This window comes from Thalassophryne amazonica, chromosome 16 (genome assembly GCF_902500255.1).
Source record: "Thalassophryne amazonica chromosome 16, fThaAma1.1, whole genome shotgun sequence".
NCBI lineage: Eukaryota > Metazoa > Chordata > Actinopteri > Batrachoidiformes > Batrachoididae > Thalassophryne > Thalassophryne amazonica.
The window spans coordinates 78,331,315-78,351,785 of NC_047118.1; the positions used below are offsets into that span (position 1 = coordinate 78,331,315).

Below are 20,471 nucleotides of genomic sequence, written 5' to 3' on the forward strand. Positions count from 1 at the left end.
TGAATAACACTTCACAAACAGAATTTTCAGTTTTGCAAAAGCTTTTTTTAATAAATGAAAAAATAATCTATTTACAAATACACATTTATTTGTACAAAAACCAACACAAAAGTTACAAATTGGAAATTTGTGTTTGTGGATCACAAAACACGTGTACAAATCGAGGAATATTTGTAAATCACCCTCTGTGCATTTGCAGGTGTGACAGTGTTGCTTTGTGTGAATCGCGAGCTGTTTGTGGATTTGTGCAGTTTTGCACTGAGAATGTCTCAATACGAGGTCTGTCCATAAAGTATCATACCTTTTTATTTTTTTCAAAAACTATATGGATTTCATTCATATGTTTTTACGTCAGACATGCTTGAACCCTCGTGCGCATGCGTGAGTTTTTCCACGCCTGTCGGTGACGTCATTCGCCTGTGAGCACGCCTTAGGAAGGAGTGGTCCCGCCCCCTCGTCGGATTTTCATTGTCTGGAAATGGCGGAATGAAAAGGACTTTTTTTCCATCAGAATTTTTTCAGAAGCTGTTAGAGAGTGGCACCTGGAAACGATTCGAAAAATTTATCTGGCTTTCGGTGAAAATTTTACGGGCTTCACAGAGAATAAGGTCTGTTAGTACAGCTTTAAGGACCCCTTTAAGGACGCTCGGTGCGGCATGCTCGGTGCGCCGCGCACCGAGCTGCGACGACGCAGCACAAGCCACCAGACCATTTCTAAACGGATGGCTCTGTGGATACAAGACCGTCGTGTGCTCTTTCTCTGGTTATCACAAGAGCTGGACATCAGCCATTTTCCGGCAGATTTCACTTTTAACAAGAGATTTTGTCATGGAAACAAACTTGTCCTCTGACACGCAGAAACGGAGGTGTTCCTTTGTCTCGCTTCATCAGCGAATCGGTCGTGACGCGCGAAGCCTCCGTGACAAAATCTCTTGTTAAAAGTGAAATCTGCCGGAAAATGGCTGATGTCCAGCTCTTGTGATAACCAGAGAAAGAGCACACGACGGTCTCGTATCCACAGAGCCATTCGTTTAGAAATGGTCCGGTGGCTTGTGCCGCGCGTCGCAGCTCGGAGTGCGTCGCAGCTCGGAGCGCGCCGCACCGAGCGCGCCGCACCGAGCGTCCTTAAAGGGGTCCTTAAAGCTGTACTAACAGACCTTATTCTCTGTGAAGCCCATAAATTTTCACCGAAAGCCAGATAAATTTTTCGAATGGTTTCCAGATGCCAGTCTCTAACAGCTTCTGAAAAAATTCTGATGGAAAAAAAGTCCTTTTCATTCCACCATTTCCAGACAATGAAAATCCGACGAGGGGGCGGGACCACTCCTTCCCAAGGCGTGCTCACAGGTGAATGACGTCACCGACAGGCGTGGAAAAACTCACGCATGCGCACGAGGGTTCAAGCATGTCTGACGTAAAAACATATAAATGAAATCCATATAGTTTTTGAAAAAAATAAAAAGGACCGTTACTTTATGGACAGACCTCGTATTGCATAACTGAGCAAACTGAGGAATGTGTGTAATTGGTGATCCACAAATGCTTATTCACACTTCACAAACAGAATTTTCAGTTTTGCAAATGTCTTTTTTTTTTTACAAATGAAAAAATATATATATTTACAAGTACATATTTATTTGTTAAAACCAACACACGTTACAAATCAGAAATTAGTGTTTGTGGATCACAAAGCACATGTGCAAATCACGGGATATTTGTAAATCACCCTCTGTGCATTTGCAAGTATTAATGAGACTAATTTAACTCTATATAAAACAAGATAGACAGTTTGTATAAAATGTCAAGTAGAAATAAAACTTAAAAGATTCAACTGAACTAGTCTTTTTAATGTCAACATGCAAAATGTTCCACAGGGTAGGATTCACAAAAAGTAAAGGCTCTAAAACCTGCTGACTTCTTTTTAATCCTGGGAACACAGAGCAAACCTGTATCCTCAGAATACGAGAAGGCAAACAAGGTTTAACAAGTTCAGCAAGATAGATTGGAGCCAAAACATTTATAGCCTTACACGCAAGTCAGCAGCAGCAAGACTTTAAAATCGACTTTTACAGTAACAGGAATCCAGTGAAGGGAAGCCAGAACAGGTGTAATGTGAATTCTGTACAATCTACAGACATCTGATTCTCTTTGGTGGCAATCCAGAAAACAACACATTACAATTGTTGTGAAAGTGTAGTGACATGGACCCACAACAGGGGGCGTAAATGAACGGATAATGAAAGAGTCGAATATAAACACTTTACTGTTGTGAATGAGCACAACACAGAGGAATGTGAAATTTTGCACAGTCAATCACAAGGGTGACGTGTGGGCAGGCTCGAGGATAGAAGACGTCTGTCCTGAGATGAACCGGAACCACACGATTTCCTCCGCCACCGAACCCGGAGAATACTGGAGCTGCCAAGTCCCGAGTCCCCAGGTGGCCACCGCCCTCGGAGGTCGGATCTGGTACTGCTGGCAGGGAGCAGAGACAATAAGATATGGGTGTGTGCACACCCAGTAGCAACAACGGTGGGAATGCCACCTCCACCTTTAACACACACTCGTGCAGCTCCTGTCTACCCACTTATCTGGTAGAGGTGTGCACCGGAGCCGTTGCTGGTCACACCGTACGCCGGTCTCACAGACACGGAACACCACAGGAAAACGGCTGCAAAAAAGAGTTCAGACTGATACACAGTTCACTTTTAAGGCTGAGAATACTACCTGAACGGTATGACGATATCTCGGCGATGAGGTGGAGATGACGTCCGGGTTTTATGGAGTGAGATGATGAAGCATGAATGAGTGACAGCTGTCAGGAGATAATGAGTGACAGCTGTCACCCCTGGCTGTGTCCGTGGCGGCAGCGCCCTCTCGTGCCTGAAGCCCGCACTTCAGGCAGGGCGCCTTCTGGTGGTGGGCCAGCAGTACCTCCTCTTCTGGCGGCCCACAGAACAACAATAGTCGATTCTGGAAGAAAAAAGCATGAATCAAAGTTTTTGCATCCACCATTGACAAGATAGGTGTAATCACAGCAATACTTCGCAAATGAAAATGGGCTGTCGTAAATGTTTAAATCAAATGACATTGTTCACACTACTTGACCTTTTCACTGTGATGAATCACACAGTCACCCAGAAACAATGTTAGCTGATCATAAAGATGTTGCAGTCTGGCAGGGCCAAAAACAGTCATCTCAGTCTTATCTGTGTTCAAATGCAGGAACTTAGAAGACATCCAATTTTTTACTGCAACCAAGCATGCCTCCAATTTTGCAATCTGCGAAATTAACTACAGAGACAGGCATATACGATATACGAGGTCTGTTAGAAAAGTATCGAACCTTTTTATTTTTTTCAAACACTATATGGATTTGAATCACGTGCGATTACATCAGACAAGCTTGAACCCTCGTGGGCATGCAAGAGTTTTTTCACGCCTGTCGGTTACGTCATTCGCCTGTGGGCTGGCTTTGAGTGAGGAGTGGTCCACCCCTCCCATCGGAATCTCTTTGTCTGAGAACTTCCTGAGAGACTGACGCTTTGCTTGATCAAAATCTTTTCCAAAACTGTGAGGCACATCGAAGTGGACATCATTTGAGAAATTCAGCTGGTTTTCTGTGAAAATTTTAACGGCTGATGAGAGATTATGGACTGTTGCTGTCGCTTTAAGGACTGCCCACGGAGCGGGACGTCGCGACGCGCCCTGAGCCGCCGCTGTCTGCCTGTTTCGAGCTGAAAGCTTCCAAATTTAAGCCTGTGTTGACCCAGGACGTCATGAGAGAACAGAGAACTTTCAGAAGAAGTCGGGTTCATCAGTTTATCCGGACATTCCACTGTTAAAGGAGATTTTGTAATGAAAGAAAGTGCGGACGGGTCCGCGCGTCGGGACGCAGCTGGTGCCACTCGGCGCCACAGGAAAAACACCTCTGTTGGAAGCCTTAAGGACAAGTTGGAACATGTCCAGCTGTTAAAGAATTTCTCAGATACTCACTCAACTGAAAGCCATCAAAAGCCGCCTGGTTTTTACAAATGGTTATCAACACGGAGGTGTTTTTCCTGTGCCGCCGCACTGCGCCGGCTGCGTCCCGATGCGCGGACCCGTCCGCACGTCTTTCATTAATAAAATCTCCTTTAACAGTGGAATGTCCGGAAATCTCAGTCCATAATCTCTCATCAGCCGTTAAAATTTTCACAGAAAACCAGCTGAATTTCTCGAATGATGTCCACTTCGATGTGCCTCACAGTTTTGGAAAAAATTTTGATCAAGCAAAGCGTCAGTCTCTCAGGAAGTTCTCAGACAAAGAGATTCCGACGGGAGGGGTGGACCACTCCTCACTCAAAGCCAGCCCACAGGCGAATGACGTAACCGACAGGTGTGAAAAAACTCACGCATGCGCACGAGGGTTCGAGGTTGTCTGATGTAATCGCACGTGATTCAAATCCATATAGTTTTTGAAAAAAATAAAAAGGTACGTTAGTTTTATCACAGACCTTGTGTATATATATATATATATATATATATATATATATATATATATATATATATATATATATATATATATATATATATATATATATTGTACAGTACATCTGCAGATCATCAGCATAGCCATGAAATTTATTTTCATGGCTCTGTATAATTTGACCAAGAGGTGCCACATATAGAGAGAACAATAGCAGACCAAGAACAGAACCTTGAGGTACCCCATATTTCATAGCTTATAGTTCAAGTGTTGTGTTATTTTAATAAACACACTGCAGTTTGCCCAACAAGTATGAGCTTAGCAATGAAATCACCCATCCAAAAATACAGAAATAATTCTCAGTTCTCTCCAACAAAATGCTGTGATCAACTGCTCAAATCAAGCAACAGCAACACCGAAGTGGATTCCACATTCATAGCCATCAATAAATCATTCACCACTCTCGTAAGTACAGTTTTGGTAGAAAGATTAGCCCTAAAAGCTGACTGTAGGGTCTCAAAAAGATCATTCTTGGAGACATAGGCAAGAAGTTGATGAGCAATCTTTTCTCACATTTTAAAAAAAAAAAGTAAAAAAAAAAAAAAAAAAAAAAGAAAGATCAATTTAAAATAGGGCTTTCAGCAACCCTGAATCCAGACTGGGTTTCTTGAGAAGCTTTATCAGAGCTGCTGCTTTGATACTAGCTGGAACAATTCCAGTAGTTAATGATGAGTTTACAATGTCCAGGAAAAAAACGCCCAAACGAAGACCAGAATTCCTTTACCAGCCTAAAAGGCAATGGATCAAAGGAACATGTGGTATAATTGGCTGCTATCACAATTTCAGACAACTTTTTTGTGTCATAATCATAAAATTACATATGTTATATTATACCAGAGTTTCCTGACACAGCTGGAAAAGTCTGTGTTAATCTTGTGACTGATACTGTGAGACAAATAAGTATTTGATCCACTGTCAAAGTTTTCCCACCTACAAAGAATGGAGAGGTCTGTAATTTTTATCATAGGTACACTTCAACTGTGAGAGACAGATTCTTAAAAACAAAAAAAACAAAAATCACATTGAATGATTTTAAAATAATTAATTTGCATTTTATTGCATATGAAATAAGTATTTTACACAACAGAAAAACAGACCTTAATATTTGGTACATAAACCTTTGTTTGCAATTACAGAGATTATAGAGGTCAGACGTTTCCTGTAGTTCTTGACCAAGTTTGCACACCGCAGCAGGGATTTTGGTCCACTCCTCCATACAGATCTTCCCCAGATCTTTTAGGTTTTGAGTTTCAGCTCCCTCCAAAGATTTTCTATTGGGTTCAGGTCTGGAGACTGGCCAGGCCACTCCAGGACCTTGAAATGCTTCTTACGGAGCCCCTTCTTAGTTGCTCTGACTGTGTTTGGGGTCATTGTCATGCTGGAAGACCCAGCCATGACCCACCTTCAATGCTGTTACTGAGGAAAGGAGGTTGTTTGTCAGAATTTCATGATACATGACCCCATCCATCCTCCCTTCAATACGGTGCAGTCGCCCTGTCCCCTTGATTTTTCCACCCCATGCTTCACGATTGGGATGGTTTTCTTGGGGTTGTTCTCATCCTCCAAACATGGTGAGTGAAGTTGTTACCAAAAAGCTCTATTTTGGGCTCATCTGATCACATGACCTTCTCCCATGCCTCCTCTGGATCATTCAGATGGTATCTGGTGAACTTCAAACGGGCCTGGACATGTGCTGGCTTGAGCAGAGGGACCTTGCTGCCCTGCAGGATTTTAAACCATGATGGCATCATGTGTTACTAATGTAATCTTTGTGACTGTGGTCCCAGCTCTCTTCAGGTCATTGACCAGGTCCTCCCGTCTAGTCCTGACCTTCTCAGAATCATCCTTACCCCACAAAGTGAGGTCTTGCATGGAGCCCTAGACCGAGAAAGATTAACAGTTCCATTTTCTACTAATTAAACCAACAGTTGTTGTTGCCTTCTCACCAACCTGCTTGCCTGTTGTCCTGTAGTCCATCCCAGCCTTGTGCAGGTCTACAGTTTTGTCCCTGATGCCTTTAGACAGCTCTTTAGTCTTGGCCATGGTGGATAGGTTGGAGTGTGATTGACTGAGTGTGTGGACAAGGTGTCTTTTATACAGATAACAAGTTCAAACAAGTGCAATTAATACAGGTAAAGAATGCAGAATAAGAGGGCTTCTTAAGCCCCGTTTACACATAGACGGTTTAGTCGGCGGGTAGTACGTAGACCAAAGTTCGCGGTAGTTCCGGCTGTTTTCGCTGTGGAAAGGGGTGGAGCACTTTGCCCGCATTTTGACCGCCGTACTATCCGCAAATAGGTGGCTAAAATGCTGCTAAATCCGCAGAATAAAGCGATGTTTTGACGCCGTAGCATCCGGCACACATCAGGCAACGGGGGTGAATACCCAGTTCTATCCCTTACAATTGCAGGTTAAGACGCGGGTGAGAACGGCGATGTTCTGCTGCCGCCGATAATGCCCTGCGTACCGCTGGTTAATACCCAGGTTTTTACCCAGGCAAACAGGGTAAATCCTGCATTACTCCAGGACCATTTGCATATTAGGCACCACCCCCAGAGTATCCAGTATAATAGGCTGGTTCTGCACACATTTTCATCATTCTGGAGTTGCTAGCAGAGCTGTAAAAGAAGCACCATGGACTTCTTTGACCAAGAAAACTTTGACATGGACATGCCTATGGGCATTGATGAAGCTGAGGCCTTGCATGAGGCAACAGGCACCATGCTGGAACTTGGTCGAGGTGTACGTGCACTTCCTCCCCAGCAGACTGCTCTCTGGATCCACTTGGTTCAAGAGCTGGAGCAGCTGGAGCAGCAGGAATACATGCCTCAGTCACTGCAGGGGGAGGGGGATCATCCTCAGCCTTTTTTTCCTCCCCTTCCCCCTCCTGAACGTGTTGCTCCTCTGTTTCCACCACAGGCCTCCCCTCTACTTTTGGACCAGACCTCTTGGTTTCCTTCTTCTTGCCAAACTTTCTTTGGAGGCATACTGGAGCTTCTCTGCAAAAATATCTGGAGCTTCTTCTTCTTCTTGTTCTTCTTCTGTCTTCTGGCCGCGAGTGAGAGGCCTGCATGCAGCGCGCTAGTGTTTTTATACTGACTGCCACCTATCGGCCGTTTGGAACACCGTTTTAACCGGGAGGTGGCGTTTAGAACAGCGTACTGTCCGCTAGCGCTGCCGTTTTGTCTGCCTCTGTCGCCAGTTAAAATGGCGTTGTGTACGCCGATGTGGGCTCTATCGCCGTTTTATACACCGTTGATTAGGGATACAACGCCGGCCGCTGAATAACGCCGGTGTAAACTGTGGCACTACAGGAAGGGACAGGATGAAACGGCGATTAAAAAGTATCAAACGCCATTGTTTGCGTTGTCTCCGTCATCACGCAAATTCTCCGGGAGCGCTCCCGGAATTATTCAACATGTTGAATAATTTTTTCTTTGACGATTCCCGGTGAAGCCGGAACTAAGCCACGCCCCCTAGCGCCGGCGTTAACAACGGCGTTTGATCCCTAAGACGGCCCGGAGGAGCCAAAAACTCTTCCGGGATGCTTCCGGGAGCTCTTACCGTCTATGTGTAAATGGGGCTTTAAAGAAAAACTAACAGGTCTGTGAGAGCCAGAATTCTTGCTGGTTGGTAGGGGATCAGATACTTATTTCATGCAATGAAATGCAAATTAATTATTTAAAAATCATACAATGTGATTTTCTGATTTTTTATTATAGTTTTTAGATTCTGTCTCTCACAGTTGAAGTGTACCTACGATAAAAAAATTACAGACCTCTACATTATTTGTAGGTGGGAAAACTTGCAAAATCGACAGTGGATCAAATGCTTATTTGCCTCACTGTATCCTCCAACTTCCTATTTAAAAAGTCCATAAAAGCAGCAGCTGAAAAGTTGGAAAGGTTGACTGGCTGATGACGAGTAAGTTTTGCTATGGTGTCAAACAAGAATTTCCAGTTGTGCTTATTACTGCTAATTAATTTTGACTGATCACTTGCCTTGGCAGTTGTACTCAGCCAGAGAATCACGCCATCCACACTCAGCCTCATCCAGTCTTGAACAACACCGTACTCACTCCAGCCTCCTACATTGTTGTCAAAAACACAGAAATCATCAGTAATCATCATCATCATGGCATTTTCCTTTGTAGACGTCTCTTTAGCTTCATAGGTGCAACTGTGTCCATCGCACCTCGCAATGCGAAACTAAAACTCCCAACAACACTGTTCAAGGAACCATCCCTGCCAGAAATTTGCTCTAGGACCACAGGTAATCTAACACCAAGTTCCATTTGATGTTTGGAGCCAGTAAGTCTGGTCAATGAAAAAATATCAACAATCCTTGGACAGGAGTGTGAAATAACAAATGGAATCAGAATAAATCAAAGAAAAAATAAGCGCCTCGACGGCCAACAAACAAGTCGAGAATGTTTCCATTGCTGTGCGTGGGATCACGTACAAACTGACAAAAATGTGTTGGGGTGGGGGGGGTTCTGATATTTGAAAAAGATTGTATTTGTAGAGAAAACCACTTCAGTGTTTTTATATGATTTATTTATCTTGTGAACACTTTAGTTTTATGAAGTGAGAAAATGTATTTGGAACTCTGCACAGGATTGCGATAACTTTCCAGACTCAGAAACGTTTTCAATCTGGAATTTGAGTTTTCCAACATGGAAGAGGATTTTGATTTAAAAACCAACCAAGCAAACAAATAATATCTTATTAGTGTCACAGTTGTAAGGTTACTGCTTACGTTTTAGATCTATCTTCAGGCTGGTGCCTGTAAACCACATAACCATGTTTTACCAATCATAGCACAGATGTCCCGTTCCATGGGCTGAATCTCACACAAGCAGCAACCTGAGCCCGCTATAAATGACGTTGACGCGGAAGTGCAGTAATTTGACTGGCCACTTGATGCTGGCTTCAAAACAGAACACTTTCCCGTAGGACTCCATGCTAAAATGTCCAACTTTAGAGCAGAAACAAACATGTTTACAGTCTGGTACAAAAACAGTTTTGATCTCTTTCAACAGCTTCTGTCTCCATGACAACTGTATGGGGAGTGAAGTTTTTTCTACCATCTGTTTTAAACCATAAAGTTCTGTATAATTGGGGGCATGGTTGCTTTGATTGACAGCTGGTGAGTGGATTGTCTCCATGTCTCGTCTTTAGATCAGAGTCCATTCGATGCAGCTGGTCGGAGAGACTGTGTCTGTTTGTTTGGAGCATTTTATTATAAATATCTGGAATAATCTGGCTTGTTGTGGTGAAACATCCTAATTATCAGGGCGTGGCACAAACCAGGTGGACACAAATGCAAACTCTCCCAGCAGATGGAGTTAGAATAAGGTTTAATCGCTGTATCAGGCAGGGATTCAGTACACAGGTGGTCCAGCAGCGAAGCAAAGGTACAGACAGACGGCATGCTGAAGCTAGGTTGAATAAACAGGCTGAGGTCAAAACACAAGGCGTGGTGGCATTCGGAGGCAAAGGTAAAAAATGTAGTCGTGGACAGAACTAGGTCAAATACCAGCAGGCTGATACGAAGACAAAACAAGACAAGACATGAGGGCTGGAAAGTGAAATACATTCGACAATCTGACAGGGGTCTGTGAGACTGTGAGGGTTTAAATAGTGACTGACTAATTAGGGCATGGAATGAGGAACAGTTGTTCAGAATGCTCTGGAAGGGGGCATGACTGGGGAAGACAAAGATTAAGCACTGTGCAAGATAGTGAAGGAAGAGAAACACAGAGTGGAGTGATGAAAGAGACAAAGACACGTGAGCAGGTGCAAGAGTGGGAGTGGATGAAAACACATAGCAGACAGAAACAAAATGAGAGAAAGAGACAATGGCAGGTGCAGTGATGTGGAGTGGGAACACATGATTCAAAACCCAAAGACAGAATACAATGCAACTGAATGAACTGGACCAGGATAGAGCATGAACAGGAGAACTAAAAGCGGACCAAAATCAGGGCTGTGAAAACTCAGCGGCTCCGAGGAATTCCGCAGATTTTACCATGGGGGGGGCGTGTTAGTGTTGGACTCTGTAATTGTGATTGTCACTGAGTTTTTAAAATGCCTATCACAAAGTGTTTCCTTTTTTTATGACATTGTGCAAGTTTCTTAAGTCCACAGACACTGATCTGTGTGTTACAGATACAAATCTTTGTCCTCGGATCCGCGGATCTTCGCGGAGGAAAAATACCACTGAAAGCGTAGCTGTTACGACAGTTGTCGTAAAGCGGGACTGGTTGGTTGCTGCGGTGACGCTGTGTGGCTCCTGCAAGACGCTTAAGCTAAACGTAGCATGTGGACATTGCAAACTTTTAGAGCACTCAAGTTTTTAAAAGAAGAATTTTGCAGCATGTCTGTGTTGCGGAGCGACATCAGACAGAGCAAAGATGGCAAGAAAGACGGTGTGAAAAAGTTTGACAAGGACAAGAATCCGTGGAATTGTCGCTGGCTTCATGAACACACCTGAAAGATCAAAGAAACAGGAAAAGTGAACTGTGCCCTCACGAAACACGGTAAGATTTTTCTCTCACTGGAAAATAAACATTGTGCTGTTCAAACAGGATTTTAGACAAGATTATGTGACTCTTTTTTATTATTATTAATCTAGACTTTCTTTCATTGGAAAAAATACATTGTAGCTTTGAATGGATTTTTATTAATGTAGACTTTTTTCATGGGAAAAAAAGACACTGTGGCTTTGAGTGGGTTTACAGGAATTTACACAATAGGTGACTTTTTTACTATAAGGTGTGTTATTGATATTTTAGCATGATTTTCAAAATATTCTACAACTTTTAGCTGTGGGTTTTGAAATGCTTTAACATTTTTTTCAGTCTTCATGAATTTAGTTTAACTGTTCTGAGTTAATGCATAATTTGGTTTACAATTAAAAGGTCCTACTTCCATGTCATATTCAGTTACTTCAACATTATCATTGATAGTTTAAATGAAAGGTTGAATCTAGGATAATTTAAATATGCACTTCCTTTGAGATTTTTTTCTTCCAGGAGATGCTGAAAATGTATCATTACATAGAAAATGAATTTGGTTTCTGGGGCCTGCCGGCCCTAGACCCCGGCTCGACCCCCTGCAAATTTTCCTCGGATTTCACAATCTTCATTTCAAGCCCTGCAAAATAATAATAAGTACAAACGAAAGACTACATGAGAACTGAAAACAAAACCTGACATTATAGCATAACTGAAATCACAAATGAGATGAGCAAAATAAAAAAGTGATAAACTAATGATCAAAAACACAAACCGGCTGAACAAAACTAGAACGGAACTGAACAATGGCAAAAGTATGAAAAGTAACAAAGTGGAAAAGCAAACTCAAACAGAGAATAAATGCAACCGGTGACTATAGAATAGTGCAGTAAGGAAAACAAGATAACTGATAAACAGAAAATACAATAAGATAGATAATAACAAAAACCTGTGACTAAAGCCTAATACAATAAATGTGATAAATAGACCTAAACTATGACTAAAGTGACTAAGTGACCAAGAGTGAACAAATACAAATATGAAGAAATAGAAACAAAACCAATGATAACATAAGCATGACCATAATGAGACATGAATAAAACCAATGAAGATTCAGAACCTGGAGGTTAAAGAGAACCCACAACTAAAGACAGGAACCCATCGTGGTCTGGAGCATGACACTAATGGATCAGACTTCTCTGTTGCAGACACACTGGACACACTGACTGAAACACTTGTAGGATTTAATGTTGTATGATAACGCTGTTAGCACTTTTAGCAGCTGTCGGTAGCTTCACCCGTTAAATCTACTTAATGTATGATTACTGAGAAAATGCACGGCTCATAACTTTTAATATTATGAGCAGTCCCCAAAAATATGATTTAATAAACACCCGAACCCAGGTTAGGTGGTTCTTAAGAGAGAGGCGTGTTCATGCTTTAACCCTTTATGAATTAATGAGTTTGTCATTTCTTCAGCTGTGAATGTGGTGTTATACAGAACACAGCCCAGACACTGGCTTCATGCTGGCTCTTCTGGGTCTAAATTCACCTTATTCAGCCCCGCCCACATTTACAACAGAGGCATTTCCGTTTTGTCTTAGGACTTCTGGTGAGCGCTGTTTTCAATATAGAAAAATGGAAGATATTACATGGGTAGAAACAAAAACCTTTTTGAAAAGCTCAAAGGGAACGACTCTGGCTCACCCTCGGGTCATAACACAGTGGAAAGATGACATGAAAAAGTGTCCCTCGATTATGTATGCTGATATTGTTCACTACTTTGTGTGGACGGTTTGGCTATGAGGAAATATAAAAGCACGGAAGCCTATCTCCTTGAATCAAGTTAAAATACTACCTGACAAGTAGTACCACCATAATGCCAAGACTATGTAACGTTAATATACGTATGGTGTTATTTCATGCAGTGCTTGGTTGTTAGTGCAACAGCTAAGAGAATATTTAGAGCAAAATCATGCAAATGGTGATACAAGCACCAAAGTTGGCACAAGTACTCCTTAGACATTACTCTTTTGAAAAAACTGACTGGAACTGACCTTTGTCACCATTTTTGCTGTTTTTACCCCATAACTCTGGATCATTCAGTCATACGAGGTCTGTCAATAAAGTAACGGTCCTTTTTATTTTTTTCAAAAACTATATGGATTTCATTCATATGTTTTTACGTCAGACATGCTTGAACCCTCGTGTGCATGCGTGAGTTTTTCCACGCCTGTCGGTGACGTCATTCACCTGTGAGCACACCTTGGGAAGGAGTGGTCCCGCCCCCTCGTCGGATTTTCATTGTCTGGAAATGGCGGAATGAAAAGGACTTTTTTTCCATCAGAATTTTTTCAGAAGTTGTTAGAGACTGGCACCTGGAAACCATTCAAAAAATGTATCTGGCTTTCGGTGAAAATTTTACGGGCTTCACAGAGAATAAGGACTTTTACTACAGCTTTCAGGACAGCTTTAAGGACGGTCGGTGCGCCGCGCTCCGAGCTGCGACGACGCGGCACAAACCACTAGATCATTTCTAAACGGATGGCTCTGTGGATACGAGACCGTCGTGTGCTCTTTCTCTGGTTATCACAAGAGCTGGACATCAGCCATTTTCCGGCAGATTTCACTTTAAACAAGAGATTATGTCATGGAAAGCCGCGCGGAGGCTTCGCGCGTCACGACCGATTGAGACAAAGGAACACGTCTGTTTCGGCGTGTCAGAGGACAAGTTGGGACAAGCCTATCTCGGCTTTCAGTGCTTACCAGTCGAGTGAGTATAAGAGAAATTGTTGAGAGCTGGACATGTCCCAACTTGTCCTCTGACACGCAGAAACGGAGGTGTTCCTTTGTCTCGCTTCATCAGCAAATCGGTTGTGACGCGCGAAGCCTCCGCGCGGCTTTCCATGACAAAATCTCTTGTTAAAAGTGAAATCTGCCGGAAAATGGCTGATGTCCAGCTCTTGTGATAACCAGAGAAAGAGCACACGGCGGTCTCGTATCCACAGAGCCATCCGTTTAGAAATGATCCAGTGCTTTGTGCCGCGTCGTCGCAGCTCGGAGCGCGGCGCACCGACCGTCCTTAAAGCAGTCCTGAAAGCTGTAGTAACAGTCCTTATTCTCTGTGAAGCCCGTAAAATTTTCACCGAAAGCCAGATAAATTTTTCGAATGGTTTCCAGGTGCCAGTCTCTAACAACTTCTGAAAAAATTCTGATGGAAAAAAGTCCTTTTCATTCCGCCATTTCCAGACAATGAAAATCCGATGAGGGGGTGGGACCACTCCTTCCCAAGGCATGCTCACAGGCGAATGACGTCACCGACAGGCGTGGAAAAACTCACGCATGCGCACGAGGGTTTAAGCATGTCTGACGTAAAAACATATGAATGAAATCCATAGTTTTTTTAAAAAAATAAAAAGGTACGGTACTTTATTGACAGACCTCGTAGATAGTCCAAACTATACCTTTTTGGAAGCTTTACAATCAGACAAATAATGTGGTGTAGCTTTTAAAATGATTTGAGCATCTTTAATTTTGACCCTTGTGTACTTCTTCAATTGACCCCTACCTGTCTTCCAGAACAGCTCTTTATATAATCATTTGAATTATCTACCTGTTGCCACATGTACATAAGGGCTGGATTGTCATTCTTACACTCATATTGTTATATTTAATAAAAATAATAAGCACAAGCAGGAGCTGCTGCTCTTGCTACCGCTGCGTTCCACTACTGTCGGAAATTACACAACTTTTTTGTTTCAAATTCAGCAGTTGCTTGTGGCAAAATAATTAATTGTATCCAGACAAAAGATTAATTCTTCCCTATATAAGGTGCCTGAGCCCATTGAAGCTGACCCCCAACCCAGATAAAAAAAATCCAAGCAAACAGGCTGCACTTGCCCTGTAATTTCCGACGGTACATGAACACAGCAGCAGCCTCAGCGCTCACAAACTGGCTTCTGCACTGTGTGAAAACATTCAGCTGGTCGAACGAAGTCAAACTAAACAATAACGTTACAAAAACTAAACAAACGATTAAAAACATCAAGAACGACAGCAAAACGAAATATGGACGAATTAAGGATTTCGTTGCCCTTCATTCAAATTTTTCAACAGTTTAAAAATCCTGACAAAGCGCCAGCTGCAGGAACGAAGCTGCATGAAGGTTAAACGATGCCAACGAAAGTCAATTAAAGTCCAGATTTCTTGTTTCGTTAGGGCTTTGTTGCCCTTCGTCAAGTGCCGTTTCATTTACACATTGTAAATGAAATAAACTCATCATACAGTTGCATGAGACTCAAGCCACTGTTTCTCTGCAGAATAAAACCATTGCTTATCAAAAATGCTCATCACCTCCCTTTCTCTCTCTCATTTTCTTTCATTCTCTTTCACTTGTTCTCTCATTTTTGTTCTTTCCTTTTCTCATTCTCTCATTTTTACTGTCATTTTATCTAATTTTCACTGTTTTGTCTCATTCTCCCCTTTTCTCGTTTCTCCCATTTTCACTTTGTCTCTCCTTTTTTCTGTTGTTTCTGTCTAATTTCGTTCTCCTGTTCTCTTATTTTCTCTCTTGTTCTCATTTTCTCTCGTTTCTCGTTTTCACTTGTTTCCACTCATTCTCTCATTTTTTTTATCTTGTTTTCACACTTATTTTGTCTATCACTTGTCTCTTGTTTTCACTTGTTTTTACATTCTCTCATTTTACCTCTTATTTTCACTCATTTTCTCATTTTTCCTCTCATTTCCTGTTTCTCTTTCTGTTTCCTGTGTCTCATTTTCTTTTTCTTGTTTTCTCTTTCATTTTCTCCTTCACCCTAGCATGACAGTACTCTGAGGCCTGACTCTCCCATCTACACAAACATATCCAGCCGGACGAAGATGACGTTGCCACCAAACATCTCCATCTCCAGCCCCACCCACCCTCTAACTTTGGTTCCAAACACCACCACATCTTCTCAAAGCCACAGTCCTTCCTCATCAGTCTCCTCTTCTGCAATAATAAGCCCCATCTCCCCCTTCAGCCCACAGGACGGATGGCAGGTAAGGTGGCCTTTGGAGTTCACTTGTCTCAGCAGTGATGTTCGTGTTTGTGGATCCTCAACCTTGGTGATGCTGATATCTTTGCAGGAGAATGAAGGTCCAAGAAAACACCTATACTAATGACCTATTCCATGGCGTGCTGTAGTTTTCGAATGTTACCTTCCTTTTAAAGCTCTTATGTTTCAAGATAAGATGGTGGCGCATCTTCCCATTAGGGTGAAGGCCGTCTGGCATAAGTAAGCCACGGTGACCCCAGAAAGAGTACCACTTAGCCACAAAAATAAATGCCTCTTCATTACAGCAATTTTCAATCCACCTATTTAGGAACATAAGCCTTCCTGTGGAACCAGCTCCCAATTCGGATTAGGAAGACAGACACCCTCTCTACTTTTAAGATTAAGCTTAAAATATTCCTTTTTGCTAAAGCTTATAGTTAGGGCTGGATCAGGTGACCCTGAACCATCCCTTAGTTATGCTGCTATAGACTTAGACTGCTGGGGGGTTCCCATAATGCACTGAGTGTTTCTTTCTCTTTTTGCTCTGTATGCACCACTCTACATTTAATCATTGGTGATTGATCTCTGCTCTCTTCCACTGCATATCTTTTTCCTGACTCTCTCCCCTCAGCCCCAACCAGTCCCAGCAGAAGACTGCCCCTCCCTGAGCCTGGTTATGCTGGAGGTTTCTTCCTGTTAAAAGGGAGTTTTTCCTTCCCACTGTCGCCAAGTGCTTGCTCATAGGGGTCGTTTTGACCTTTGGGGTTATTCTGTAATTATTGTATGGCTTTTGCCTTACAATATAAAGCGCCTTGGGGCAACTGTTTGTTGTGATTTGGCGCTATATAAATAAAATTGATTTGATTTGATTATGTGGCAGCTCTATCTTTATGGTTAATGGAATCCCCGACCACAAATGTGTGGTCATGTGGCCTGTTGACAGGGATGGAGAATACCCATAAGCTGTCAGGACATATAACATGGTTAGAATAGTGCTACCAAGAGTACGAAGCTGGTTTGCAACAAAACTGGGTGTCTGGATTTGTGTACATCCTTATTCCTGAGAACAGTGTGAAAGCCAGCCTCTGCTAGCAGCACTAAGCTAATGCTAATGGGCGCACTAGTCAACCCAAGGCTAATGCTAACTCTGCTGTACTGAACTGCTCTAACTTACCTACAGAGCTCTCTCACAGAACCGACATCACACAGCTAAGCCAAGACCTTGTACTGGAACAGAATTCAACTACCTTTAGCCACTACTAGATGACTGCAAGCTAATGCAGGTCTTCAGTTGGTAGCAGTAGGTGATCCAGGTCTCACATCCATACAGCAGGGTTGGCATGATGATGGCTTTGTAGACAAGAGTTTTTGTGTCGGCTGGAGGTTTCTGTTGGATGAAGGCAGTTCCTGCACACTTGAGTCAGTGCTGGATCTTGTCATTGATGTCAGGGATGGATGACAGATGGCTGCTCGGGTATAGAAAGTGTGCCACATTCTGCACAGCAGGGAGCTTTGGGTTGACCAAGTGAGGTGGAGGCTGGTACAGGATCTGTGTCTTGTTCAGGCTGATGTGAAGAACAAGCTTGGTGTAGTCTTCATTGGAGGTTTCAAGGATTTCTCAAGACTTTTTTCCGTAAAGGATGACATGCTGCTGTCATTGGCATACTGGAAATCCAGGAGCGAAGTGATGGTGATTTTTTTCTTGGCTCAGGTCGAAGAGCTTTCTGTCTGTTTTGTACATAATATCAATGAATGGTGGCACCTTGTCCTTGATTAGGTGAGGGATTGTTGCCACAAAGATGATGAAGAGCATAAGGGTGAAGATGCAGCCCTACTTTACTCTTGATTGAACATTGAAGGCTTCAGTTTGTGTGCTATTTACCAGAACTGTGGCTGATGTGTCATCATGAAGAAGCCTCAGCATCTTGATGAATTTCTCTGGACAGCCCGTTTTCCTCAGAATCTTCCACAGAAGTGAGCGTGACACGCTGTCAAACACTTTTGTAAAGTCTTTGAAGGCAAGGTACAATGGCTGGTGATGTTCCTGACAGTTTAATGGCAATTGGCGGACAGTGAAGATCATGTCTGTTGTCTCTCTTGATGGTCTGAGGCCACTCTGGGTTTAAGGGAGGATGTTTTCTGCTAGTGGTCTCAGAGGGTTGTTGGCAATTCTTGCAAGAACCTTGCCTGCAGTAGACAGAAAGGAGATTCCTTTCTACTTGTAGATGCAAGTATTGCTTCTTGAGTCCAGATTTTGACAATGAGTTGGTGCAGTTGCTATTGGAGAAAGGGACCTCCTTCCTTAAAGACCTCAACTGAAATTTTGTCTTCCCTGGGTGCTTTGTTGTTTTTCATGCCTTTATGTGCAATGAGAGTTTCTACGAGAGTTGGGGTTCAGCCAAGTTCTTCAGTGATGTCATGTGTTGGTAAATGGCTGAGCACTTCCTCTTCCTCTGTGATTGGGTTGGTGTTCAAGAGGTCTGTATTTCATGTATAAAAAAAATACAGTAGCAACATGTCCACAGAGAGCAGAAGGACAGTACTGTGTTCACAGTTCAATAAATTTTACACAAAAAGACAGAAGTGCTAAAAAACAAACAAACAAACAAAAAAACTAAACTACAGCTTTCACAGCTGTTGTTGCTCTAAGTAGCCATGTTTTATTGTGAATGGGTTGATGAGTTGGAATTCTGACTTCAGGAGGCATTTCTGGTGGGGGTGTAACTAGGGAATGGTGACCTCTGAGTACTCATGATAATACTACAGAATTTTAAGAATTTTAAACATCTCAGCAGTGTTGTAGGATGTGACTTCACCTCAGTATGGTAACAGGAAGGAGGAGAGAATTCAACCAGAAGTGTGGTCCAGGAATCCATGATGTCCTGTAAATTACTCCTTATTCGTCCAAGACACTGAAGCAGGCACTGGTTTTTGATTTCTTTCCCAGCATGCATCTCTGCACTTACAGATTTACTGCAAACATCAAAATAACAACATGGTGGATATCTCCACACAGAATATGGACTGTATCCCATATTAGGATTTCATTGTTACGCAGATGATACCCAGCTTTATCTATCCATGAAGCCAGAGGACACACACCAATTAGTTAAACTGCAGGATTGTCTTACAGACATAAAGACATGGATGACTTCTAATTTCCTGCTTTTAAATTCAGATAAAACTGAAGTTATTGTACTTGGCCCCACAAATCTTAGAAACATGGTGTCTAACCAGATCCTTACTCTGGATGGCATTACCCTGACCTTTAGTAATACTGTGAGAAAACTTGGAGTCATTTTTGATCAGGATATGTCATTCAAAGCGCATATTAAGCAAATATGTAGGACTGCTTTTTTACATTTGCGCAATATCTCTAAAATTAGAAAGGTCTTGTCTCAGAGTGATGCTGAAAAACTAATTCATGCATTTATTTCCTCTAGGCTGGACTATTGTAATTCATTATTATCAGATTGTCCTAAAAGTTCCCTGAAAAGCCTTCAGTTAATTCAAAATGCTGCAGCTAGAGTACTGACGGGGACTAGAAGGAGAGAGCATATTTCACCCTCTCTACTTTTAAGATTAAGCTTAAAACTTTCCTTTTTGCTAAAGCTTATAGTTAGGGCTGGATCAGGTGACCCTGAACCATCCCTTAGTTATGCTGCTATAGACTTAGACTGCTGGGGGGTTCCCATGATGCACTGAGTGTTTCTTTCTCTTTTTGCTCTGTATGCACCACTCTGCATTTAATCATTAGTGATTGATCTCTGCTCTCTTCCACAGCATGTCTTTTTCCTGGTTCTCTCCCTCAGCCCCAACCAATACCAGCAGAAGACTGCCCCTCCCTGAGCCTGGTTCTGCTGGAGGTTTCTTCCTGTTAAAAGGGAGTTTTTCCTTCCCACTGTCGCCAAGTGCTTGCTCACAGGGGGTCGTTTTGACCGTTGGGGTTTTTCCGTAATTATTGTATGGCTTTTGCCTTACAATATAAAGCGCCTTGGGGCAACTGTTTGTTGTGATTTGGCACTATATAAATAAAAGTGATTTGATTTGATTTAGGATCTTTATGATGTCATAAAGAAAGAATGATGCTAAAGAGATCAAATAAAACATTACACAATCACAAGGCAGATTTAAACCACCAACACTGGATTAACTCTCACCTGATCTGATTAAAGGAACCTTAAAAAACACACACACAATCCAAATCGATGCTGTACATTTTCTGTAATTGTGCACACAGTTGCAGAGACAGTCAGGGTGATCGTCTGCTGTATCCTGTCAGTTAACAGAGGTGATTGATTAGAAATATATTTATGTTGTAGGTGATGACATCAGAAAAGCAGATGAGCTGCAAGTTTTCACTGAGGATGGATGAAAACCTGCCACCTTT

The 20,471-nt window shown here is 42.4% G+C and overlaps 1 protein-coding gene across 2 annotated transcripts in view; it reads left to right on the top strand.

Moving 5' to 3' along the window:
- arhgap27l (Rho GTPase activating protein 27, like) overlaps positions 1-20,471 on the top strand; it is an 86,028-nt gene that overhangs the window by 22,982 nt on the left and 42,575 nt on the right. For both annotated transcript variants that reach the window (XM_034189802.1, XM_034189803.1), the window contains exon 4: positions 15,864-16,085. In XM_034189802.1, coding sequence (XP_034045693.1) covers positions 15,864-16,085 — 222 coding nt within the window. The remainder of the gene's footprint in view (positions 1-15,863; positions 16,086-20,471) is intronic.